This window comes from Lathamus discolor, chromosome 4, assembly GCF_037157495.1.
Source record: "Lathamus discolor isolate bLatDis1 chromosome 4, bLatDis1.hap1, whole genome shotgun sequence".
NCBI classification, from domain to species: domain Eukaryota; kingdom Metazoa; phylum Chordata; class Aves; order Psittaciformes; family Psittacidae; genus Lathamus; species Lathamus discolor.
This window is the reverse complement of record NC_088887.1, coordinates 94,599,827-94,627,364: the sequence shown is the minus strand read 5'-3', so window position 1 is coordinate 94,627,364 and position 27,538 is coordinate 94,599,827. Positions and strand designations below refer to the sequence as shown.

General features: G+C 41.7%; 1 protein-coding gene across 2 annotated transcripts; it reads left to right on the top strand.

Annotated features, from left to right (window-relative positions):
* The first annotated feature begins 3,479 nt into the window (after positions 1–3,479).
* OLFM4 (olfactomedin 4) lies at positions 3,480–27,102 on the top strand. 2 transcript variants are annotated; one of them, XM_065675817.1, is made up of 6 exons: positions 3,480–3,562; positions 5,800–5,877; positions 9,725–9,877; positions 15,181–15,393; positions 16,352–16,505; positions 24,713–27,102. In XM_065675817.1, the coding sequence occupies exons 1-6, from the start codon at positions 3,482–3,484 to the stop codon at positions 25,504–25,506; spliced, it is 1,473 nt and encodes a 490-aa protein (XP_065531889.1). In that variant the 5' UTR covers positions 3,480–3,481; the 3' UTR covers positions 25,507–27,102. The 2 variants fall into 2 exon arrangements, with proteins under 2 accessions (XP_065531889.1, XP_065531890.1); XM_065675818.1 differs by lacking the exon at positions 5,800–5,877 and having other exon boundaries at positions 3,481–3,562.
* Positions 27,103–27,538: the final 436 nt, after the last annotated feature.

Sequence of the window (27,538 nt, the reverse complement as noted above, 5' to 3'; positions counted from 1 at the left end):
TGGGAAAGATGCCTGGTCCACAGGAAAAGTGGCCGGTTTGCAGCCTGCTCAGAGCTGATTCCTTTACAGCAGCCTGGTGGTTTCCCTTGTATTCACATGATGAAACAGAGCAGTTCTCCTTTTCAGTCTCTTCTGGGACCTTTTGCTCTTGTGATCATTGCTTTTCTGTGATTTGATCTATCTGTCTATCTATCTATCTATCTATCTATTTTCTTTTTTTTTTTTGGCACATCACAAATGACCTGAGGCATGTGTTACAGCCCACCAGAGTGGCATTTCCATAACAAGGGATGTGCCAAGAGGGCTTACAGCAGGAGTTGGAGGACCCAATGGCTCGATGTCCGGCTGGAGGCCGGTAACGAGTGGTGTCCCTCAGGGATCGGTGTTGGGACCGGTCTTGTTTAACATCTTCGTCGCTGACATGGACAGTGGGATTGAGTGTGCCCTCAGCAAGTTTGCCGATGACACCAATCTGTGTGGTTCGGTTGATATGCTGGAGGGAAGGGATGCCATCCAGAGGGACCTTGACATGCTTGTGAGGTGGGCTGAAGCCAACCTTATGAAGTTTAACCATGGCAAGTGCAAGGTCCTACACCTGGGTCGGAGCAATCCCAGGCACAGCTACAGACTGGGCAAAGAAGAGATTCAGAGCAGCCCTGCGGAGAAGGACTTGGGGGTATTAGTCGATGAGAAAATGAGCATGAGCCGGCAGTGTGCGCTCGCAGCCCAGAAAGCCAACCGTATCCTGGGCTGCATCAAAAGGAGCGTGACCAGCAGGTCGAAGGAGGTGATCCTGCCCCTCTACTCTGCTCTTGGGAGACCTCACCTGGAGTATTGTGTGCAGTTCTGGTGTCCTCAACATAAAAAGGACATGGAACTGCTGGAACAAGTCCAGAGGAGGGCCACGAGGATGATCAGGGGACTGGAGCACCTCCTGTATGAAGACAGGCTGGGAAAGTTGGGGCTGTCGAGCCTGGAGAAGAGAAGGCTGCGTGGAGACCTAATAGCAGCCTTCCAGTATCTGAAGGGGGCCTATAGGGATGCTGGGGAGGGACTCTTTGTCAGGGACTGTAGTGACAGGACAAGGGGTAACGGGTTAAAACTTAAACAGGGGAAGTTTAAATTGGATATAAGGAGGAAATTCTTTCCTGATAGGGTGGTGAGGCACTGGAATGGGTTGCCCAGGGAGGTTGTGAGTGCTCCATCCCTGGAAGTGTTCAAGGCCAGGTTGGACAGAGCCTTGGGTGGGATGGTTTAGTGTGAGGTGTCCCTGCCCATGGCAGGGGGGTTGGAACTAGATGATCTTGAGGTCCTTTCCAACCCTAACTATTCTATGATTCTATGATTCTATGATAAGGATTAAACTCTCATCAATACCACCTTTTGAGAGCAATCTATTCCCAGGACTTCCCTCATTTTTGTGTAAAGAAGACCAATTGGTTCACTCAAAAAAAGATGCTGGGAAGGAAGTGACAGTATCAGGCTATCACAACCTGAGAGTGAACTGGGAGTTAACTAGGTGGGCAGTGTAGGCTTACTAGTTACCTGCAATATGTATGTGCTGGTTTGCACTTGAACTCTGCTTTGGAGTGAGCAAAATGTGGTTTTTTTTATGGTGCAGAGTGTAGCTCATACCCTATAGCTGCTCTGGTTTGGGCCAGTCTACTCCTTTTGAACTGGAGCTCAGGGCTTGAGCCCTTACAAAGACACTGTGATTACAGCTTCAGTCTTTGTATTCCTTTGATAGTACTGAGATTTACCCCAAGAAATCAGACCACTGTAACCTGGGAGGAAGAGGCATAGATTCATTTTCTTGCTTTACCACCAAAGTTCTGGTTTTCCTTGCATAGACATTTCACATGCCTTCCAGGTCTTGTCTATCTTACATTGAATTATCAGCTATGAAAACCTCCAGCAAAGACGCAGCTTCTGCTGTGAAAAAGTGTTTTTGCAAGAACATATTATATACATTCCCTACAAAATGAGCTACTTCTCAAAAAAGATAGCTGCTGCCAGCCTTGTGAGTCTGTCAGGAGGGTTATACTTATGAGAAGATGTGGTAAAAAAATGTTACCCCAATGGACTTGACTGCTCTGAAGAGTTTTCCAGTATGGATCTGCCCTGAGCTTCAATTTTCCAATTTGCCACCTGTAGCTGACAGTGCTATGGTAGCACAAAAAAGTCTTCTGAGTTCCTCATCTGGGAGGTGGGTTTCATCTGTGGCAGTGCTGCTGCTTGGAAATACCACTGCTCCTGCCATTACTTCTGCCCTCCAACACTGGAAGGGAATAAGGGTTTCCTAACCACTTTCTCCACTTACACACAACTGACCCAGCAGAAGAACTGAGTCTGACAAAGTTAAGAAGGAAAGAATAAACACTGCATGGACAATACAGGCACAGGAAGGGACAAGCTTTAGTCTACAGACTTGTTGACTTCTTTTACAAGTGCACAGATATGACCATCCTCTTAGTCCCAACTGGAACCTTCCTCCCAAACAGGAAGCTCATTTTCCAGTGATCCATAGAACTCTGGAGAGGAATCTTGATTTCTCTTGCACCAGGTAGAGGCTTGCAGCTGGCTCCACCAAAGTGGTAGCTTGTTGGAAGAGGGGGGTTCCCATGGTGGGCTAGGTGCCTTGGGATCTGCATGCAGTGCCTGTTGTACAGTAGTGTGGTAGATCTGGGGAGTGTGGAGCCACACTAAGCATTGCCTGCAGCCTTTTTTAATCTTTCTACATCAGTGCTCTAGAGGCAGGACAGTGAATCATTGTGGTCAGGTGTCATGCAGCTCTATGGAAAGAGACCAAGTGGGTAAGCACTGATGGGTACATGGTGTTAAAGCACGAGTAAGCATTAATGGGTACATAATGTTAATGTACAAAGCATAAGCCTTTTCAGAAAAGAAAATGGGCAGAGATAGTCTGTTTGTGTCCCACCTGTGCTGTGTGAGAACTGAAGGAACTGAAAAGCTCTAAAGACCCCTCTGCATTATTGTCAAAGGTCTGTTTGCCTGTTTGGAAAGGGGCTGATGATTCTGGTGTGTGAACAGTCTAACCAGACCTGCTTTTCTCTGTCCTTATAGGTAATAAATACCACACAGACCTGTATTGTCTGCACAACTTAGGAGGATCTATAAGAATTTTTGTGATTGAGTTACAGTAAGAGGAAGTTTCTATCTACCTGTCCTAGCAAATAAGCACCCTGTGTTCTGCTTAATCAAGATTAAGATTAGATACTGCACCATATGGGAAAGCTTTCCAGTTAGGAAACTGGATGTAGTAAATTTGTGATGGCAACTCAAATTTTCATTGCACATTAGCAATTTGGCACCTGTTATTATACAACATCATGGCATCACTTATCCAAAAACTTAAAAAAATATGCAAGTTAGTTCCTTAAGGTTTAGTTGGGGAAATCCCCAGGCTGTGCTATAAAAGACCTCCATTGTCCCTGCGCTGTCACATCTGCTGGGCGAGAAGATGAAGCACACACAGGTGGCTGTGCCGCTCCTCATGCAAAGCATGATCACTCTGGCTGTAACAAAGGCAGCAACAGAAGGGGTAAGATGAGGGTTTCATAACCTGAGCTTTGGCGTCTTCTTTTCTTCTCATGTAATTTAGATTGCTGAAAATTCTTTATTCTTCAAGGTTATTGTTGGGCAAATGCTGAGATCTCTGCATGGAGAAAGTTTGAAGTATTCCTCCATCCTCCTTCCAACTAATGTATAGGGACTGGGTAATAAATGTAAAAGTGAGGCACAGGTTTAAAATCAGAGTCAAATTCTGCCTTTGGTCAGATGAGTGCAACTCCCAGTGAGGCTCTGAGTGGATTTTAAATGCTCTGTGTAGCTTTTAATTAATTAGCAAGGGCTTATAGCAGGAAAGGATCCACATCTTTGATGTGGAAGGAGTTGGGAGGTAGGGGCTTTTTCAGTTGCATGATTGCTCTCATACTTAATGACCAGGCACATGAAAATCATGCTGGGTGTTTTTTGTGGGGTGCTCTCCATCTTCTCCATAAAACTCTATCTGGTTGGGCAAGAGAGATATACAAATCAAAGACAGCTGTCAGAGAAAAAAAATCTCAAACAGCCACCAAACAATAAATCCAGGGAGGAAGGGAGAAAAGCAAAAATAGAAAAAAAATTAGAGAATTAAAAATTAAAATACACTGGTGGAAGATTTCCTTTGATTTTGCACGGCATCTTTTTTTTTTTTCTTTTTTTTCCAATTTAAAACTGAGCTTAAATTATCAGAAGAAAAATTTCACAAATAGCTTAAAAACTCCTCCAAATGAAACAAACCATTTTGGTTTTGTTTGACCCAAAGTGACTGCCTTTTGGTATTCGTTAAATAAAATCTGGGAAAAAACCCCAAACAAACAAAACCCATTTTGGCTCCCAATGACTCTTTCTGGTTTTGTGGTTTAGTCACCAACCAGAAAAATCTGGCATGCCACTAGTTGCATTGTTTGAAGTCTGGGAGCACTGTGGATGCAGGCAGTGAAGTCAGCACCTCCTGGGAAGGTGCTTTAATATCTGCTCAAAACCCAGAAAGCTGCAAAAGTCAAGACGGAGGTGATAATATGTATTGATAAGCTTGGTATGGGAGATGTTTCTCCTCAGGTTGCTTTGCTTTAAAGTAGCCCCCAGTTTGTGTAACTTACACAATTTGTGATGCTCTCTGCCCTAGTAATGTCCCCCTCTCCCCCACCATGTTCAGTGTAATCATATGAGCACACAAATCCTTCTTCAAATGGATTTATTTGACAAGCTGTCCCACAAAAGCCTGTTTACAACGTGCCCTTTAATAGACCTGCCTTTTGCCGGCCATTTGTATTTCCTCAGCATTCCCTAACTCAGGAATGGGGCTCTGGCTGAGATTTGGGAGATGCAGAAAGGCACAGGGGTGCGTGCCTTGTTGCAGGGGAAGCCCATTTGATGTTCCATCTGTCACACCATTTGACATCAAGAGTGTCTTGCTGCAGTTCCCAGTTTGCCACAGATTTTGGTGAGACCCTGCTGTGGGTGGCAGTGTGCTGCATCCCTGGTAATGCACCGTGCTCTGCACACTGTGTGGGGATGCAGCAGACCTTTAGGGACACACAGAGCAGTGCCAGAGTGACAGCTGCTCTCCTTGGTGTGGCAGGAAGACAGGTGCCAAATACAGATGAGAGTTAAAGGGCATGTCTATGGTCTTACTCCATAAAAGGCTCCCAAGGTGGACCTAGCTGTATCCTTAGCAGTGTGGTGGCTACCTACTCTGTGGTGGGATGCTCTCCCCTCCATGGTGCTAGCAGCAGAGTGGAACACATGCCCCAGCCATCACAGCTTGCAGCCTGACATCTTGGTGTGAAAGCAGCAACAAGTGCTGTGCTGAGAAGCTGGAGCATGAGCTGGGCAGTGAGGAGCAGACATCCTTGTTGGGAAGACAGTACTCTCCAAATTTAGTGCAGGAAAGCACTGTCCTGTCATTTCAGACTGACATGTAATCTGCTAGGGCTGCCTGCCAGAGCCCCAGCTCACACCTCCCAGGCAGGCTGAGCATCCCCTGCCTTTCGTTGGTCACACCAAGCCTTTCTTCAAGAAGAGATGTCTTTGAAGTGACATCATGCCCAGGAAAACTTTAGTCCCCTCAGCAGCAGATTAGAAAAGTCAATCAATTTTACAGTTGCTGGGGATTGCTCCCATAGTAAAATCAAACTGGTCTGGAGCTGCAGCGAGGCAGCTAGCTAGTGGGGAAGGGACTGTGCTATCTGCAGGCATTAACTCTGGAAACGGCTTTCCTTTGTTTTTCAGAGCCCTCATCCCAATACAACTCTCCCATATGTGACTCAACCTAGAAAGGTGACCGGCAACCTGCAGACTCCCCCAAAGGTATAACCATTACTGCTCTTCAATAAAGTCCAAAAAAGAGCAAAATTAGGAACTTGTTTCCCATTGTTTGAATGATACACAGTCACTCAGAGATTTAACCCTGATACAAGGCATGTCAGTTAGGCTGCCCAGGAAAAGTCTTTAGGTGTTGTTTATCTGGGATTTTAGGCAGTAGTGAATTCCCCAAATCCTTAGTGCTGCTGCCATGTCATTCAATGCCTTAAGTCACATCCAATGCTCCAGCACCGTCCTTGTGACTATTGAACTGGACCCCGGGTAGGAAACAACTAGGGCAGTGGGGGTTTGATGGCAATGTATCAAACAGTTTGGTGGTTACAGCTTCCGTGGAGGAAGAGGGAGACTTCTTTTCAACTCTGCCTTCCGATGTAAACCAGAACAGGGCCGTGAAAATGCCTTTTGAGAAGTGCCCGCTTGTGGTTGCTGAGGGTGAGAAAGTCTTGATTCTCCCTGTTCTACTTAGATCAAAACTTATGCAACTATTGGTTGATAGAGGGACTCGTATCTGATTTCTATGCCTTCTAGTACAGTGCTCAAATCCATGGTCTGTGGATTTCAGGGTTTGGTTTCCCTGTCTCTCTCTCTGTCAGTGGCTGCTTAATAACATGTTTGCTTTGGAGCTGATTCAAAGTGACACACTTGTTCTGCATGGTCTTGCAAGCTAGTACCAAGAACAGAGTTTGTCCAAAGCACAGCTCCACATCAGTTTGGAGCTGGTAGACAGCTTGATCTTTGGTCTTTGTTGTCCAGGGTAACCCAATGTGATGCCTGGGGTATGTGGAGGGACCTTTTCCAGCTCCTGTAAAGGATGTAGACAGTTAAATGGAGTCAGGAGCCTCTCTCCAACTCTCAGTAACAGGACACAAAACTCATCCACATCTTAGGTCAGCTGGGATGGCCTCTGGTCCCTGCTATGTGATTCCTTAGGATGTTTTAGGATGAGCAAGTAGCTGATCCAGAGCTGTGAATGCCACTGGGCTACAGTGTAGCTGGAAATTGAGCACTGAAATGGCCTGGCTGTTGTGAGGAAGAAACCCTATGTCCACATTTAGGCAGCTGATTAAATTTTCTGGTTTTCAGAAAATAGAGTAACTGTTGGCTCCTACTACTTTTCTTAAATTGAAGGGATGTGGGAAAGGAACATCTCTCATAGCTTCAAATATGCATATGTAGCAGCTTAATTTTACAGAGTGAAATGTTGCAGTTAAGTCCTTGCTGTAGGCTAGGACAGTTTGCTCTTTTTTAAGCATCCAATATAAATTATTAAACTTTAAAAAACATGCAACTCGATCAAAAGTAACAGCCTCCTTGTGGAATTTTTTACAGGATCAGGGAAGACTTTCTTGATATATGGTTGTCATTTGACTGGTATTATATTTTGATAGAAGCATTTACTGACCCAAGGGGCTTTTAACTAAATAATGCTTCTTGGTTTCATCGACATCATGATCCCAATGTTTGTAATGTCAATGGAAGAATGGAAACAGTTCCATCAGCCCAGGCTGTCTGCTCCTTTGGGGAAACTGTCTCTTGGCTTAGACATAAGCTGCACTTCCTTCAGTGAAGCTCTTCCTTCAACTCAGGATTCTCTCCTAACACAGATGTTAAAATATAATGATTACTTTTCATAGGGTGTTTAAATGCACAAATTGGAGGTTTTTTTGGAGGTCATCTGAACACATTTGTGAATGGTTTGTTTAGCACATGAAATAAGCATGGTACCTCTAGATGAACTGATGGCTATATATAGTCAAGACTTTATAGCAGAGTTTATGCTATACTTGTGCTATTCAGAGAGGGGATAGAATACAGTACCTTCCTCATGAAAATTAGCATGCCAGTGCACAACAGTCTTACAGTCACATATTCTCACTAAGCCACATTTATTTCTTCTTTTGTCATCCCACACCCCCTCTGTTTCTTCTACTATTGCTGAACAACTTGTCATCCCAGTCATGGCCTTACAGAGAGGACTCAGAGGTATAGAAGCATCTAAGTGACTTATGAACCTATTTTTCATAGTTATTTAGGTATTGCTAGCCGTATCTTCAAAAGTACTTGGAAACTTATAAATAGTTTGCAGTAGGTTCCCAGTGGGATTTTCAGAAGTGCTTTGGTAACCTACCTGACAGGGAAATCAATGGAAGTTACGTGCTGGGACATTCTGCAATACCATGAGATATTTCTCTTCTTCCTTTCACATTAAATGTCCTCAGAAGTCTGTCTATGAGTGTAATTTTAAGGCCTGTGGTGCTTGGATAACACAGATAAAACTTATTTTCATACTTTCTTTCAAAATGAGATGCAGGCTCTTTGTTATGGCTGAGGTAAAGAGGTTTTCGGAAGTGTGATCTGGGATCATTCCTACTTGCTGCTGTTCTCTTCTTGGGCTCAGAGATCAAGACAGCTTTGCTGATGGCCATCACTGCGTGCTCTGCACTGGCTTGGTGGTTAGTTGAAGTCACTGTGAAAAAGCAAAGGGAGAAGTGTTGAAATGTCAGCTTTCAGTGAATAGTTTTGTTGTTTGTTTGTTTATTTTTAAGAGGGAAAGAGAAAACAAATGAATAATACCGGGATTTCTGTAAGGCAGGAGGAGAGATTATAGAAAGAAGTGTATTTAAGGAGCAAGCCTGTAGCTTTAACATATGCAGCTGCATTGAAGTGTGTGCCAGAATATTTTAAAGTAACACGAAATATCTTTATTAATACATTCGTGATAGGTTTATGAACCAGGAAACATTTTGTGTACAAACAAAAAAGAACAACTCCAAACATACTCAGTATTCAGCCCAGTGTTTATAGGAAATTATGTGCTTTGGCTGTAAATTATGGCAAGATTATGAATTGCCAGTCCTGACCTTTCCATACACATTACACATTGCTCCAGTGGTGATTCTTTGAGCATGCAGACAGTCACGATTCATGCTAATGGCACAGGCAATGGCTTTGCAGACTACCCACAAATGTGGATGGGAGGGCTGTGATTTGTGGGTATTACGTGCAATGTTTTGTATCAAAATAAGCATCTCTACTCTAGGATGAGCCTGCATATTTAATTCATCACCTTTCTATGGTATATAATTAAATGTGCATGTTTGTTCGCTCTGGGCTGTCTGAGAAACTACAAATTTAGCATTTTTTCCTTCAAAACTCCCTGTTATTGGCTCTGTTTCACTGCTTTCATCTCTGTCGATGGAAATGACTAGATAATCTGATCAATTCAGATAACAGAACAGTAACTATAAACCCTAACCTACTAAGTTATTTTCCTGCTGTTATGTGCTTTTCTGTCTGCTGTAAAAGTTATTTCATTATCTTAGGAATATTGTCCACAAGATTGGGAAAGTAAGGACTATTATATGCCTCTGTTTTTCCAATGGTACAATCTTTACAGCAATATTTAACTATTTTCAGGAAGATTGTAAGGCTGAGTCATAAAAATTGCTAGCTATTTTGAGCTCCTTAGAAGAAAAAGGTGAGAGATGTCTATAAAAAGAAGTTTTTTCCTGTAAGGGTGCTGAGGCACTGGAATTGGTTGCCCAAGGAAGTTGTGAATGACCATCCCTGGCAGTGTTCAAGGCCGGGCTGGATAGAGCCTTGGGTGAGATGGTTTAGTGTGAGGTGTCCCTGCCCATGGCAGGGGGGTTGGAACTAGATGGTCTTAAGGTCCTTTCCAACCCTAACTATTCTACGATTCTATGATTCTATTATTCTATTAATGAAGTTGTAGATCTTATAATTGCCATAGCTCATGTTATTGTCAGACAATATTTGCTGATTCCAGAGAAGAATGCTAACACTTTTTTTCCTTGCTGATTTGTTATTGCAGCTCTTCGCCAATGTGTCCGGCTCTGTGGATGACGAGGGAACTTGTCAGTGCTCTGTGTACCTGCCAGATACCACCTTCCCAGTGCAGAAGGCTGAGCAACTGGAGATAATAGCTGCAACACTCACGAAGAAATTTGAGATAGAGCTTTTTCAAGTAAGGTGTTCTTTTCTCATAAATACAACAATTGTATCTTTGCTGGAAAATGGTTGCCTGTGGAAAAGTACAGCACTCAGTGCTTTTCTGTGATGTGTCTTTCAAACAGTGGGAAAGAGGGCTCTGTGAGAGCAAGGAGAAAGGTGATTCAATCTTAAATCTTTGACACTGCAGCATGTCATACATTTGAATATCCTTAGGTCTCTTTTTGAGGCCTTTACAGCTAAAGGCATATGGTATTTTTGGAAGAATGGTTATGTTTCTCCTCTTCTGGCTCAGTTTTATTGGTTTGTGATTGCTACACAGAGCTGCAGGAAGCCAAGCCTCCTGCTCTTTCATGTGTTATTATTTGTATCAAGCCAGCCAGCTTGTGAAAGTGAAATGAATAGAAAGAAGAGAAAAGTCACCACAGACCGGAGTGAAGAAGTGGGTGAATATTTGTCCCTTCACTTCTTCTGCTCTCATGGATTAAAAAATAGTATTAAAAAATCAAATATCTTCCTTGTCAGCATCTGAAGTTGTGGCAGTGGGACTGCTGAATTATGCATTGCTGTTGAAGACAAACACACCTTACACTGTTTGGTTGCTTTTTGCATGTCTTCAGATTCATTTGTTTTGATGAACAATGGCAAACCTATACATGCTGCAGTTCATGGGGTGAAGCTGCCTGTGAAGACAGAAATCTGTCTTTGACTTTTGATACTGGATAAATATTCAGGATTCAGATTAGGTGTCCAGCAGAAAGTGTTTCCTTCAGGAACCAAACATCTTAAGAAATTAAGTGTCCTTGAATTAATCAGCAGAAAAGGAATGGCATTAAATTATAAAGTCTAACTATAAATATTCATAACCCTCCTCTGGTATAATCAAGAACAGATAAGAAGTTGTGCATAAAAACCACAACAACAGGCAGAGGATCCTGTGGTAAGATCTTTCTGTTCAAATAATTTGTTTTGAAAGAATTGGAGCTAACAATGAGACACGTTCAGCTGTCAGCAGGGATATGAAGGGCAAACTGACAGAAGTCCCACTGCCTCCAAGTACAGGAGGTACCTGATCCCTTGTAGAACGGATGTGTAGCTCAGAGTTAATGATCCGTGAAGATCTCTGATGTTTCAGGTCCCCATACTGTTCCTATTGTGGTCAGTGCTGGCATTTTAAGCTAATTGCACTGGAACAGGATCAGGGGCATGCTTCCCAGCCAGAAAGTTGGTGTGGCTCTTCAAGGTGTTTGTGTGCTACCTCTCCCAGGTACGTGCCCTTGTGTAACCTGTCTCTTACCAGTACTTCCTCAGTATGGTGCATGTTTCCTTTAGGATGGTTAACTTACCTGCCAGTGCCATGCAGATCTAGAGAGCACATCAAGTGCTGCTTGATGTCTTTGTGTGGACAACCTCAGGTCTCTATTGAGTTCAGACATCTTGCTCATATAAAGACACAAGTTAATATAGATACCTAAAATTAGGTGTCCAGATTTGTACCTGAAACTCACTTCTAAATTCAGGGCAAGATAAATCCCCACTGTGGACTTCAGTGTCTAGGCTGCCAAGTGGTGTCATGCCTAGTGTACGTGTGTTGTCCTCCTTAGGTGCCCAGCAGTGTGCCACAGTGTAGACACTGACCTTTCAATTCTCGCTGCAGACAGCAAAAATTCTTTCGCTGACCCAGGCTTCACTGAATTTCATCCTGTCGAGACCAATCAACCAAGCAGTGTTACAATGCATCTAGTTAGATAAAGTGTGACATATACTTTGGTGCGATATTGGCAAAGAGACACTGGGTCAGAAATGAAAATGAACAGATTGCATTTTGGTGTGATTTTATGTGTGTAAGATTTCTCAGTTGTGATGTTGTTTTTCTGTAGAAAGAAGAAAGTTTTTGAACCTTGCTTTATTGATATCCGAACTTAAGTAATCTGAGATCTTGTGATGCTTGCGTCTCCATGCTTAAAAATTCTTCACTTTTCCTGCTAATACAATTCAATATATTACTTCAGTCATGATAATGCTCACAGAAAGAAGGAAATAATGAAACAGAGGAAAGCCAAGCTCTCATTGTTGGTCATTGTAAGAAATGATCCTGAGCAAACTCCTAGGAAATCGCGCTCACATGTAACCTAGTCTCATCACAGGGGTGAGAATTTCTACTGAGTGTTTCTTTTTTTGACTGAGATTCCGTGCTTCAGTTGCTCTTCTATAACACGCTTTGAAGCTCATAGGAGCTTTTCCTGAGTAACAGCTGCAGGATTGGACCCTCTTAAGGATGCTTTCCATGTGCTACAAGCCCCAGATAAACAACCTGATTGAATCGTTAACCTTTTGCCTGATTGTTGGCTAATTCAAAAGCAAGGGGGTCCTTTTATAGAATCAGCAGGCAAGGAAGCTCACAGATAAAGAGATGCTCTCATGTGCCAAATGAGTACAAACTGTAAGCTGAAAATACCAGTCTAATTTTTCCTCTGTCACATCAACCTTTGCCAGCATAATTATGATTACAGAAGAAAATTAACCTTTCAAGGCAAAGCAGGAATTGGCTGCTCCTCTCAATAGGAAGAGGGAGAGGACATCTCTGTAGCAGGGTTGGATCAGTATGTGATCCCAAGGAGAGAAAGTGCCTTTCAGAACTTGGCTCATAGCGGCCACAACATCCTCACATAACAAAAACCGGAGGAAAAAATCACGCCTGCCCTCTGCCAGGAACAGCTGTTTTCGAAACAGGTTAACCTGCAGTGGAATTATTCTTAGTGTCAGCTTGCGGACTGCCTGCCAACCTAGCTCCTTACAGGTCTGTAGAGGTCAGGCCTGCCCGAAGCCAATGTCCTGGGCTGAGTGACTTTAGAGAGTTGCTGGGTTTGTCACTTCTCTCTTTTTGTCCCTCAGTTTTCCCACTTTTTCTTTTACATCTTCATTTTGCACCTTTTTTTCCCCTTCTGTATTCTCCAAGTGCATTCTAGAGAAGTGTCTACATGCTGCAAAACGTGGTTTGATAAATACCAATTGCAGGTAAACGACACAGTAAATAAGCATCACAAATTTTTCCTGCCCTTTTCATTCCATGAGGGTGACAATGCTTAGAAAGAAGGAAAAACTGAAACTGAGGATTTTTTTTCCTGCATATGGCTCACATGGCTCCACTCTCTTACTACAAAGGGCTAATGCAGGTCTTATGCACTCATCTTACCCTGCTTTAGGCTTTTATGGCAAATGTGGCAGCAATCAGTACTAGTCATTGGTCTGTATCTCTAAATATGGGATATGCACAGAATTTCTGTGCCAGCCTGTCAAGAGACAGCAGTCAGTCCCTAGCAGGTAGATGAAATAAAAGAACAGGGATTATAAACTGCTTAAATTTATCTGTCAAACAGCAGAACGACATCATGTTCCTTTTTCAACTGATACGTCTAAGCTTGTGAAACTCCTAAGCCATATCTGAGCAGGAAAGAATGTCCACATAGGGCATTTCAGTGCTTGACATATGTGCTGAATTTGTCTGCAAAAGCAGTATAAACCTGTTAGAGCACTGCTGGGAAAATTATATTTGGCCAATAATTCACCAGAGGAGCTATTAGTTGAAGTTCATTGCGATGCTGGTGTGGCTGTACAGAGCAGTGCAGAGTGCTGGCGCTAATTCAAGTTCAACTTGAATATCTCTCAGCTATACTCCACTGGATGGTGTTGACATGTCTTTAAATGACCTAGATGATTGACTGAGTGAAAACCCTCTGATGTTGGAAGAGAACTTCAGGTCTGTGTCCTGCAGCATTTTGCAATCAGGGCTGAAATAACTATGTATGCCTTGTTCCAGCCCTCAGCATTTTGTCTAGGCTCTCAGAACCCTGGAGAAAACTTCAGATTCACAGGTTTCTCACTAATGGGTAGCCACCACTAATTCCAGTTGTCTGTTTATTTCAGTATTTTGTGAATTTGGTCTGTATTTCATTATTATTGTTACCATTATTATTATTACTATTAGTATTACTGTAAGAAAGGTTATTTCCACATGCCTCTCTGCTACACGTAACTTCACACAGGGCTCGCTTTATGTTTTTCAGGCTGTAATCATGTATTTTTTTCTGTTTTTCCTTTTTTTTTGTGCAAACTCTAGACATGGTTTGAACATTGACCTTTGGAGTTTATTTTCAGGAGATTTTTTTTCAGGATTTTTTTATTTTTTATTTTGGAGAGGTATCTTGCAGCTCCAGACTGATTTTGCTGATCAGTGAAAGGTGAGGTCCAGCTGCATCTGACTTTTTCAAGAACATAATTGTATTCACAGAATCACTAGGGTTGGAAGGGACTTCTGGAAATCATCAGGTCCAACCCTCCTGCTAAGGCAGGGCCACCTAGAGCTGGTTACACGGGAATATGTCCAGGTGGGTTTTGAATGTCTCCAGAGAGGAAGACTCCACAACCTCCCTGGGCAGCCTGTTTTAGTGCCAGATTTAAGGGAAAAGAGACATAACATTTATGAAGCATATGGGAAAGATATTACATGTCTTTCCCAAAGTGTTAAATTTCAAGGAACTAACATTTTCTGAGGAATGTCCCAATTCCATATAATTTAATCACTCTGCATCACAATGCTTGTGCTGTGATCTTTACCTCAGCAGATACATGTGTGAAAATATATTTATCCGGACAACTGTTTAATGGTTCAAAGGCTTAAAAAGCTGTTACAGAAATTACTTTAGCTAAAGCCTGCAATATATTTTCACTTCCATTTAAACCAGATTTGTTTTTTAATGCTGTGTTTAAACATTTTCCCCCTGTCCAAAGACAAACCCCAGATCGGTTCTGTCAGCTTTTGACACAATTCAAATGTACACAGGGTAAAATCCTATTTGGATTCAGAGCTAATAGGAAATGAAGCTGAAAAACTTGGGAATCCTTTATTGCATTTTTCAGCCTCCTTGGGTTGCATTTGTGAGATAATACACTGCAGATTTCCTAATGAAATTTCTGCCAATATAAGTTCTTGGCATACTGAGGATAAAATTAGCTGAGAGAGGCAATATTGGCAAAGAATTGAAAAAAATGGAAGACCGAGTAAAATACTACCTTCAGCTATCCCCAGGCGTTCCTGAGGGGACTTTGTGCAATTGCCAACAATAAACGAGGATTAAATTTCACATATTTTATATATGTGATGAGAATTTCATTTATGTAGTTTATGTGAAGAATATATATGTCAAGTATGTGGAAGTCATGCATGGGGTACTCAGAAATATAATAACAATTTCAAACAAGATTGTCTTATTTGCTAACCTGGACTTGAATATGTACCTTTTTTTTTTCTTTTTCAAGGTTAGAGAGTACGCAAAAAAGATTGAACTGTATCAGCAGCAAATCCTTAACCTAACCATCAGAGTGCAGCATATGGAGAAGAGCAGTGTATCCTACACAGAGCTGGACTTCCAGTTGCTGAAAATAGAAATCAATGACCTGGAGAGACTGGTCACCCAGCTGAAATTCAGCCTTGTTGGAAGCAATGTCATCGTTGAGCAAATATATTTGGAGGTACTCCCAAAGTCTTAATTAGCTACAGAGAGTTCAAATACACAGATAGTCTATTCTCTCTTTAATGTTTAGGTTGAGGAAATGTAGCCTGTCTCTACTGCAGCCAGTGGAATTATTTCAGCTGGCATTATTCATTATTTCAGCATTCATTATTTCATTGGCATAAATTATAAGAAAGCTTGACCTTAGATGTATTAACAGCTTTTGCCTTGATACAGAGCATAAAAAAGCAAAGAAAACCCAAAGCAAATGGAAATCCCTTTATTTTTAACAAACATCCGCCTGGAAGTTAACAGTTTCGCATAGTGTTAAGCACACAAGCTGATTATATTATTATAATAAATATTAATTTACAGACCCCCATGCTTGAAAGCCTCTGTGCTTTAACATAGATAATTAAAAAATTAGCTTCTGGTTACTAGGGCAGTGACCCAATCAATATGAAATCAAGAAATGGGAAAGACTATCACCTTCCCAGCAGACTATAAATCACATTTTCAAAACGGCAGTTAATCACTCACCTAGAGAGCATAATTACTTTAGATGGAAAGTGAAATATCATTTAGTCCATTGTCCTTTAGATCATCAAGTAGATGATAGAGGATGTTACTTATCTTTGCAAATAGCATTCCAGTACATTTTTTAGGCTGGAATAAGTACATTTTACATATAATAGGTAGTACTTCCTAAGACTTACTAGATATTTTTATACGTACAATAAAAATAACACTGTATTTTTGCATTATGTTATACAGCTGAGAGTCAAAACATTTCTTCATGGTTACATACATCTGCTGGAAATATTAAGTTCAGGCTAGCAGGATAAAGCCTGTTCTTGAGGATATTTCTTAAAAACTGTTCTATAACATCTTCTGCGTTATGGTCAACACTGCTTGAAAATATCTGTAAAATAAAGTCAACAGAAATTTAAATTTATTCTCTGCTTTTCTGTCTCTAGATCACAAATCTGACTATACTGGTAAATGAACTAGAATCACTGGACAAAACCAATATCCTTGCAATTCATCGACAAATTGGGGATCTGCAGAAACGACTGAAAGAGTGTGAAGAGGGAGCAAACAAAACTGCAGTACCCCCTTATTTCCCACCAGGTAAGCATTTCTGTTGTGTATCAGATAAGAAACAACATCATACATGGGTAGAATAGTAAATGCAGAGATTTCCCTTTGTTAATATTAAATACAGTTGTAATGATACTACTTAGCTCTTGAAAAATTGAGCAGACAGCTCCTAATGTTTCATCAATGGGTTCAAAAGGAAAATAAAGGCAGGAAACAAACTCTTCCAGACAGAGTACCTATTTTCAACTGGAAAAAGTTGTCATCTTCTTCTCACCTGCAGTGTGAAAATCAAATCTCTAATCCCTCTTCTCTTTCTCAAAACAATTACATTTTGTTTTGTTTTGGTTTTGGGGGAAACTATGTTTTTTTCTGACCAGCTTTGATTTTTAATCGCTCCTGTGAGTGTGACTGTGTCATGGCAATTTTGTTCTAATGTTGCTTTGGGAATGTCTGAGCAACAGTTGATTACTAAAGCTGCTGATACTCAAGCTCCAGAAGGTAGCTTTGCATGAAGATTACTTTTGCTTCACAATCTTTAGAAAAGATTTTTCTAAATCAGAAGGTCAAGAGGCTTGGGGAAAAATTCTGGTCTCAGCAGATTAAGTGGGAGCTTTCTTACTGTTTTCTGCTGAACTAGGATTTTATAATTTTCTTAACTAATAAAGGTTATGTTGGGGGCTAAGATCAGTGATTCCAGAGTGCAGTTCATATTAAAGTATCAACAGTCACAGGTCATGTGGCCATTAGTTTACAAATGGAATAATTTTTGTCTTGACATGGTATTCAGTTTGAAAAATCACATTGTGAGTGAGTTGTAGTCTGAGAAGTTTTCAGAGTCAGATGTGATACACTGGAGCAGACCACAAAACACTGGTGTAGGTATGCCAGGTCAAGCATCCTACTTGCTGACAGGAGGATTTATCAAACTGTGTTGATCCCATGAGTGTTGTATACACAGGGAGTTCCTTTTGAAATAGTATTGCAAGAGAGAAAGTGCTCTGTTGTGTACAATACCCAGGGGAAGGATCCTGCCTTTTCACATAAGCTGGTTAGCCATCAGCTAGAGTTGCCAATAGAAAAAAAGGAGTAGTGCTTGCAAGAAGTGCAGATTTGCACCTACTGGCATTTACCTCTTATGACCCAGGGACCAGCTAGTTCTACCACCTAGTTGGAAAGGTGAGAGGGAGAAACACAAGCTTCTCTTAGGGTCAGCAACCTTTACTACTGCGATCTGAGGGTTTCATGGCAATGTAGGCAGCTGTTGCACTACTCTGCAGGATGCATGAATAACACCTTGTCTGGGCATCAGGCAGGAGAAGAAGCTGAAACAAAAACCTGCTTCGCAAAATCTCAAGGTGCTCCTCTGCTCCTTATGGAAGGGCTTAAAATGTTCCAATAAAAAAAAAAAAAACAAAAAAAACAAAAAAACAAAACCAAAAAAAACCAAACAACAAACCCCAGTATTTTAAAAGGATTTGGGATAGCATCTCATTGATTTACTGAGGGTGACAGTGTGTGGAAAGAAACAATGTCTTTCTCTTCAAGCCTACAGCAAGCCCTTATTTCTGTGGGAAAATAGTGAAGTCTGGAGCAAGAGTACTGTGTCCTTCCATGAGTGGTGGAGAAAGAGGATGCTTCTAAACCTGGGAGGTTGGCATGAGCATCTGTAAGACACAGGGACTTTCATGGAATGGGAAAGGGAGTCCTGGGCTTCACAGTGCAGATTCATGCAAGGGTAGGCGAGTCACATCTAGAGCAGGATGGGTAAACGTAACTGCATCGGATTGTGGCTGTACTAGGATTATTTAGCATTCTTTCTCAGGCCATGGTGGGGAGGTGGATAGAGTTTATCTGGGACTATATTCCTGACCTGTGTGCTCAGGCACCTTTGCATGTTACTGCATTATTTGAAAAATACACAGCAGAAAATAACCTAGAAGACTAAAACCCCGGGTGGTATGAACAATAGCTCCATTGACTTCCAAAGGATTACAACCACGGACATCAGCTGGGAGCATCCTCTGGTGTTGTCTGTGAGTTTATCTTCTGCCCACAGCAATAGGAATCCCATAGGGGTTGGAGGTTGTATGTGGGCATATTGTCATGGCCACCTTTAGTGTGAGAGTGGATGCTGGGCTCAGCACAAAGGACTGTTAGAGCAATTGCCCTGGGCTGGCAAGTTTCTTGCCTCTTGAGAGGTACTAGCTCAGGTGTTATGTAGGCTCAGATCCCTGTTAATCCACACAAGACTGGTGTATCCTGACTTTATGTGCCTGGTGGGGAAAAAGCATTCTCTGGGCAAAGAACTTTATAGAGCAGTTATGTGTCCTGCAAACTGTATCTGAAAACAAGAAGACATAGTATGATGTTATTGCTTGGGGACATGGAGTAAGTGAGAGAGCTGCATTTTCTAGATGGCCATTTTGGAGGCTTTGCATGGATGCTCACACCTAGGCCTCCAAAGCTCTCTAGCACTCATTTATGTGTATGAACACAATTTCCATACATTTTGTCTGCAAGCTTGAATGACTTGAATTCCTGCCAAACCATTTGGCCTTGCCCTGCTTTTAGTTCATATTATATTTATAATGTTTGTATTAAACTGACTCTTTGTCCTGTTTTCTGGATGTGTTTTATTTTTTCTCCTTCATCCTCTCTCCTACATATTTTGGGGAGGTAACATGAACTAGAGAGAGCTTGGCTAATCCCCAAGCTGTCTAAGACCATGAGTCTAAAGGCAAGTTTAACTAAAGCTTCTTGCTTCTCAGTGCTGTAGTGTGCAGCCCTCTGACTCTGTCCCTCAAGGCCTTTGCTGCTGTATTTCTCAGAGTGAGCAGGCCTGTTCTTAAACAACATAGCAGAAAGAGATCACTAGTGTCCCTTTGCCTTACTCTCTGACTGGAGAGGTGGGGGTTTGAGTGTCTGAGATAGGGCTCAGTAAATGTATAGTTAATTATCCTCCTCATCATCGCTGGCTTTCCTGTTGCAGCAGTTTCTGGCATCTTTCTTCTCACCACTCCAGGGGGAAGAAATATTTATCCATTTGTTTTTCTTTTGTGCTGCTCTCATCAGGGCAAGTATAGAGAGGAAAGACCCCAGGATGGTTCTTTGAGGACTCTGCAGCAGATTCTTTGTCATATCTCACTGAAATGATCTGAGAGAGGCAGCAGGGAGAAGTGAGTCAGATGAAACTCTCAAAGGCAAAAAAAAGAAAGAAAAGAAAAAAAAGAGCAAACCTGTTTTCTCCTTCCCCCCTCCGGCTTTTATACATTTAGGAATTAAGGATTTCAAGTTACTGGTGAATAGGTCTCAGCAGGAGGAAAACCTGGTGTAACCTTATGCTGAAACTCAAGCAGTCCTGTTGGAGTTGTATAGTGATTTTACTTTTACCTTATATTTTACCTCCTATGTACCCAACATGTCTATGATTTTTGAGTGTTTTGGGTTCTGTTTTGAAATATGTCCATACTTAAAGAGAGAGGCATGCCTGAAGGAACCCGAGAAGAGCTTACCAGTGCCTCCTCTCCAGGACTGTTGACTGTCTGGACTGCCCCTGGAGACACATGTATTTCTCCATTGGCAATGGAAGGAGCTTAGCTGAGGCACCTGAACATTTTTTTGGCTGAAGGTAATTCAGGTGGACTCCAGCCCTCTACCTCATCCCCTGTTAGATGCTGACAGCATAAGTCTTCTCTCACCAGCTGTCAGCCTGTGTCTGTGTCCTGTGATACTGGTGAAGACAGAGGTGCCTGCATGGGTCTTCCTGTGTCAGTGAGACAGTAGGAGCCACATGAGTCTTTGCCAAACCAGCTGTTTCCTATGTCTCAAGCAGTAGTAAGGCTGGTAACAGCTCACACATCTGGATGCAGTGGTTTGTCCGATGAGAGAGGAGGGTACGCATATGATGCTTGGGAGCATGTCTGAGAGTGTAGCACCAGCCTGCTCCTGGTCTCTGTGGTCTTCATGGGGGTGGGTCCCACCTTGTCTTGTGCTCTTCAGCTGCATAAATGAACTGTGGTCCCTTCTCTTCTGTGATAAGATGAAGCTGCTTGCTTTCAGGAAGCTGCTGGAGTTTGTTTAGCACTTTCATTGTCAGAGTGAGAAGCTGATGTGCTTTGTGAGTGCTTCCAAGTGAAGTGGGTGAAGCAAGACCTGATGGGATGCTCAATTCTGCAGCCCATTAGCCAAGCAAGTCAGGCTCCCTCCAGTCCTGATAAGTAAATGCCAGCTTTTTTCTGATGAATAAGAAGGATTAGGAAACAACTGAGCTGAGATACTGTTTTTTTATGTAAGGAGAATTATGTGTGTTTGTTCCTGTGTTAGTCCTCCTCTCACTTTTTTGCTACATAAGCATCAAATAAAGGCAGGCAAAAATACCAGGACTTCATTTACCAGTGGCGCAGTGTGGTGATTTAAGCACAGCCAGTAACCCAGAATCATGCAGCCGCTCGCTCACTCTCCCCCTTCTTCCTCCCCCCCAGCTCCCGGAGGTATGGGGAGGAGAATTGAAAGAATATAACTCCCGCGGGTCGAGATAAGAACAGTCCAGTAACTAAGGTGCAACAGAAACCACTGCTTCTACCACCAATAATAATAATGATAAGGAAAATAACAAGGGAAGAGAATACAGCTGCTTACCACCTGCTGACTGATACCCAGCCTGACCCGAGCAGAGATCTAACTGCCCCCAGTTTATATAGTGGGCATGACGTGCTGTGGTATGGAACACTTCTTTGGTCAGTTTGGGTCAGGTGTCCTGCCTCTGCTTCCTCCCGGCTCCCCCTCCTCCCTGGCAGAGCATGAGGCTCAGAAAGTCCTTGGTCAGAGTAAACATTACTGAGCAGCAACTAAAAACATCGGTGTCATCAGCGCTGTTTCTACGCTGAAAGTCAAAAACACAGCACTGCACCAGCTACTAAGAGGGAGAAAAATGACTGCTGCTGCTGAACCCAGGACACCCAGAACAATGGATAAAAGAGTTAAAAAACTTAAAAGTTTGAATAATGCATATGGATTTATTTCAAGTGCCTTCTAATATTTACAAAATTACATGACACTTAGTTCCCTTTGTGCATTTTTTTTTCCCCACAAGATCCAGACAGGGAGGCAAGTTTAGATTAAATAAACAACAATGAATTCTTCTGAACCTGTGCTGAAGACAGATCACCCCCTGACTACCACAGAGTTTTTTTGTTAAAAAAAAAAAAAAAGAATTCTGGGAAGAGTTTTCAAGGAAATCAAAATCAAGCACATACTCTATAGAAACCACAGACGATTTTTTATGTCATTAAAACTGAACATGCTTCTAACTTTATTTTAATAATTCATTGTTTCATAAATAAAAACCAAACAAGTGTTCAGCAGAGAGATCTCTTTAAGGGAAGAAATAATAATTTATTATTTCTTTTGTAAAAAAGGTCTCTCTGCTGAACACACGTTTGTTTTTTATTTATGAAACAATGTATGAATTATTAAAATAAATCTGGAATTGTGTTCTGCTTAATGACATGAAAAATTATTTGAGGTCGCATATAGATGAGCTTAGCAGTGCTTCACTACCTGCAAGCTTTGGTGCTATATTTTTCTGAACAAATCAAGAGTTTCAGAGCATTTAATAACCATTTAATTCTGGAATAAGTTTATTGTGATTTAAACACAGTAAGATATTCAATATGTCACCAGCTTGAAAGAAGCTCTCATGCCGGAGGTAACAATATATAATAGAGATATAAGAAAAAACCAGTTCAAATTGATTAATGGAGCTGGCAGACTGCAAGCCATTTTGCACTGTCTGCCTTAGCTTTCTTCCTTTGCATGAGCTGAGGTACAAGCACCTCCAAACACTGGTATCTGTGCCAAGTGCTGGGGCCATGTTACTAGCCATGTTACATGCCATTTCCAGAGATACAGCTGGGCTAGCCATACAGCAGTGCCTATCTTGTGTGCTATATTTGGAAATGAGGTTTCTGCTCCAGGGCCTCGACCTTTGTAAAACACTTAAGTGCATGCTTAAATGCTTATCTGCTTCAAGCCAGGAATGCTGATTCTCATTTGATTCTTGTTGGTATGGAGGGAAGCAGCGTTCAAGCAAGGTCATCCTACATTTCTCATTCCACAAGAATCCCAGGACACAAAAGGGGCTGAGAAGAGGGACAGGTTTGCTCACAACTCGTGTCATCGATGCAGAGCTGCTCCCATGCACACTACTGAACCCAAAGTAGTTGACAATGTGGCCTGGGGACACAGGGCTTTAGCTAAGCATAGTGATTTATATTTAATATAAAGTTGCCACCCAGATGTTGAGAGGAGGCTGCAGGTGGATCATATGTCCCCCAAGTCACTAGTGCAAGACAGCACAAAACTGTGAGTGGTGAAGGTGTTCTGTAATAGGAGAAAAACACTAGGTTTTGAGAAGAGACATGGAGATCATCACTGTGCAAATGGACTTTACGCATTGGCACAAATGTTACTCTCTTGGTTGGACCTTTCTAATATTCAGACCAGAGGTTTCCTTGACCTGGAGGCAGAGCACCTTCCCCCCTGGGAAAAGCAGGTCAGAAAAACAGTATTCTACTTTTGCAGCAGTCCACTTTTGACCTTGTTACCCTGTCTTTTTCCAAGAAGAATATTTCAGATTGGTCTGTGTCCGCATTTCCCTCTATCTTTGGGATAGATTAGGATACTTTTGAAAACAAGATGCCTCCTAGGCTTTTCCTGAGTTTTCAGTTCAGCTCTGTAAGTATTGTCTGGCTTTGCTTGGGGATGGCCAGTTTGAGGGAAATCTCTCAAAGGGATTCCCCCTTAAGAGCTAAAGATAAATACTCTCTTTGTTACTTTTCTTTCTGATTTGTGTTAAGACGTAGGTAATTTATATGCTAGATGTCCCTTCATATGACTGAACTTATGAACAGTCACTCTTTTCATATAGGCTGTAAGCAATGTTTCTCACATGCGAAATATTAAAGTCTCAAGAGATAAGTTTGACTTTCATCATTGGTGCCATAGCTGGTGGTGTACGGAGTTCCTTTGCTGAGGGAACATCAAGCAGTTGTGGCCATTAGTTTACCCGTTAGTTGGCATGTGAGCCTTGGGTCTAGTGGCTAGAGCACCTCACTGAATTGGGAAGTATTAGATTACCACTAGTCATGTAAGATGGTGCTAGTTACTTGACATCTCTGTCTCCGTTACCTCAGACGAACATATCCTCACAATGAAAAATCTGGGTCACTTTTGTGGCAGTAATACAAAAAGCTAATGTTAATACTTGGAAAAAAACATTCTGGTTTTTGCTAGTGGCAGCTTTGGACTTGTCAAGCCCATGGACATTTGTGAGTGGGGGATTTTTTTCCTCCAATGCCTTACAATATTGAGAATTTATCAGGAAATGGGAATATCACTGCCATTCACCATGAGAAAAGGAAAGTATTTCTTGTATTTTGATTAATTTTTCCATGAGCTTGAAATGGCTTTGTAGTTGATATATGCAAAACAGAGCTGTTCTGGTTCAGCTTGAAGTTATGTTCTCTTCAGAGTGGCTTCACATGAAAACTCAATGTAAAATCTGTATACATTTCCTAAGCTGTGATTGTTACTCTCTGCCAATTTCTTTGAGGGCCTGAGGTGGAAGGCCCATGCAGCTGTGATGCCCTGTTGGGAAGCTGTGATTCTGACAGCAAAATGCTAATCTGATATGTGATTCTGGAATTACTGCTACTGCTGCTCCTTCCTTCCCCTCCACATTGAAATACACAGAAATCAGATGCTCCCCTTTTTTTTTTTTCCCAATCTTTTATGCTCTCAGCTCCACTGAGGTAAAAAATCACCTAAAATGCTTCATCAATTTTATTTTCCAAGGGATTTCCTGGTGCATCTGGCTGGCGTGCATCAAATGGGCAGAAACAAAAATCTGTTCCTTGTCTGGAGCAGCACAATGAGCACTTATTACTTATTTTCTGAAAATTAATCCTGACTGAGGATGGATGTCCCCATATTTTTTCCACCCCTGCTTGCCCCACATAGTTGTAATAATATGTATACTGCTTTTTTATTATTTTTTTACTAACTTTCTGAGTCAACTTGGAACACGGTGCCATCCAGTTGCTGACCTTGGCCCCAAAACGAGCCTTCTAGTCATGAAGCTATGCATTTATGCCTGTCCTTTGCCATGAAGCTAATCTGTAAAACCTCTCTCCTAATGATGACATTCTGAAATCCTGTGTTTTTCTTTCTAATTTCAGGTAGCTGCATTCACCGTGGACTGCTGAATGTTAGCCAGCCCTATATTGCAAAGCTGAACTGGAAAGGATTTTCCTACAAATATGGTTCCTGGGGTAGAGACTACTCTCCCTCTAACCCAGAGAATGAAGTCTATTGGGTAGCACCATTGAACACAAATGGGAGATACTTGGAATACTATAGAATTTATAGTTCCTTTGATAATTTGTTGCTGTTTAAACCCACGTATGAACATAAAATAACATACGGGGAAGGAAGTGGTGCTGCCCTTTATAATAACTATTTGTACTATCATGCTTATAATTCAAGAGATATCGTGAAGCATGATATAAGAAAAAACACTGTGGTTTTAAGGAAGAAGCTTCTGAATGCTGCTTATGGTAACCGTTTCTCTTATGCAGGTGTGTCATGGCAAGACATAGATTTTGCTGTGGATGAAAATGGGTTGTGGGTAATATATTCAACAGAAAATACCATGGGCAACATTGTGATTAGCAAACTCAATGACACTACTCTTGATGTGCTAAATACTTGGCAGACAAGACAGTACAAACCATCTGTTTCCAATGCTTTCATGTTATGTGGCATTCTGTATGCCACAAGGCCAGTGAACACTAGGAAAGAGGAAATCTTCTACATGTATGACACAAGTACTGGCCAAGAAGGTAGTATTAGTGTCATTATGGATAAAAAATTAGACACAATCCAAAGCATTGATTATAACCCCACAGATCAGAGACTGTATGTTTACAATGATGGTTATCTCCTAAGATATGATGTGACCTTTCAGCCCTAGTATCTCAGTGACATAAGCATGCAATAAAACTAACAGCAACCAAAATGAGAGATCCGATACAACTTTAGACAATGCCAGTTTAGAATTCGTATGATCTGATATGCTGTATCTGTGGCTATTATGTATACTACTTACCCTGAAAAGAACTGCCCACTTCAGTCAGTAGCATTGCTGACAGCAGTTTAGCAGTACTGGGTTCTTTAGGTTTTGATTGGTGTTTATGGGTGCTTGATGCTTTACAATCATCCTGCTTCTACGGGTAGATTTACTGCATAGATTTAGTGCATTTAGATCGCAGAAATTGATGGGCCCAGCCTATCTACTGGCCAAGAAGCTAATTACCCACTGATGATCATTTGTCACTGTAATACAAAGCAAGGCACACAGAAACTGAGAATGATTTTCTACCGTTCTTCATCAGAGTGAACTGAGGCTTCAGAGAAATTAATAGAAGGATTATGATACTGTAGGAAATATACTTGGTCAGAAGACAGCAACCCATTTGTTAGGTGGGAGCAGTAGTATCTGCCTCAAGACTTTAGGAGAGAAGGTAGAAATATACTGTGCTGTTTTAATTCTTACCACAGGGAGGGAAGTGAAGGCACTGGGCCAGGGACAGAGCTCACTGCCCTTAGCATCACTGATGCAGTGGGACAGCAGCCCCTGGGGCCCCACTTGTAAATGACTCGCAACAGCTTCTTGGAGTGACTGTGCGGACAAAACTGGCAACCGGGCATTCACCAACATTCCCTCTGTCTCACTCTCCTGCTCTTAGCAATTCTGCGTGTCTAAACTTCACCTTACAAATGGTCTTACTGCAACCTAGACATGTTCATTTTCCTGGCAGTATAGTGTAAGAAACACTTTCCTTTCCTTTCCTTTCCTTTCCTTTCCTTTCCTTTCCTTTCCTTTCCTTTCCTTTCCTTTCCTTTCCTTTCCTTTCCTTTCCTTTCCTTTCCTTTCCTTTCCTTTCCTTTCCTTTCCTTTCCTTTCCTTTCCTTTCCTTTCCTTTCCTTTCCTTTCCTTTCCTTTCCTTTCCTTTCCTTTCCTTTCCTTTCCTTCCCTTTCCCTTTCCCTTTCCCTTTCCTTTCTGCTCTTGTACACCGACGCAAATCTTCCCATTGACTTTAGTGGATACAAGTGGCTTTTAGTTGTATGTCATGCATTGCCATAAAATGACAGCCGTGTTATTCAATGTGCCTCTATTCAACATTTTTGCCATTCTGTAATTAGATTCCTGAGAGTCTTGTTAGTGGAAGGTCCAGTTTGTACCCTGGGTAATTCTGTCTTACAGCAAGGTAAGAGGTCTTGTGGAAAACAGAAGTCTGGTCAAATTAGTTGAATATATGATGTATGTAGGGTTTTTTTAATGAGTATTGTCTAATAGTTTCTGAGTGTGTGCACTGTAATAATACCTTACCTTCATCATGTCAGAAAGCAGCCTGGAATTCAGAACTCCATAACAACAAAGCAAGCAGTTCACATGGTTCATTTCCTTCTGTTACTTATGCAATCATATCTGTGTCCTCCGATAATCAAAATCAATGCCTGTGCAAATGATTGGTTTTGTTTTAATAATAAAAAGTATTCAAAGAATCTCAGCTGTGTTATAGAGCCATGTAAAGCTGCTTGTGATGAGTAGGTAACTTCTGGGATGCAATGGGAAGTCAGAGCACCAAATGTTTAAAAAAGAATCACTGCACTGACTTGGGCTCTGTGTGCTTAAGTAGCTCTGGGAACAACGCAAAGGTGTGAATCAGTATGTCAACTGTTGACGTCAACTGATGTCAACTGATGTACTTATGTAAAGTACATAAAAGGAGCTTTACTTCCCCACACAGAAATTTGTTCACTGGTTAGGGTAACATTTTTCCACTGAGCTGAGATATTACTCAAGATATTGAAGGCTGATGAACTGATGACATGTTTTGAAGCCAGGTGCTGCCACTTATCGTGTACCAGCATCTGTTTCTTGGGAATCTGTGAAATGAATTTGAAAGCCATGGAGCCATTGGTGCAGTAATCTGATCAG

Excerpts from the sequence above, each read along its gene's own strand:
- OLFM4 (XM_065675817.1), top strand. The coding sequence starts at position 3,482 with ATGAAGCACACACAGGTGGCTGTGCCGCTCCTCATGCAAAGCATGATC. Across the intron at positions 3,563-5,799 it reads CAAAGGCAGCAACAGAAGGG|AGCCCTCATCCCAATACAAC; the intron begins GTAAGATGAGGG and ends TTTGTTTTTCAG. Across the intron at positions 5,878-9,724 it reads ACCTGCAGACTCCCCCAAAG|CTCTTCGCCAATGTGTCCGG; the intron begins GTATAACCATTA and ends TTGTTATTGCAG.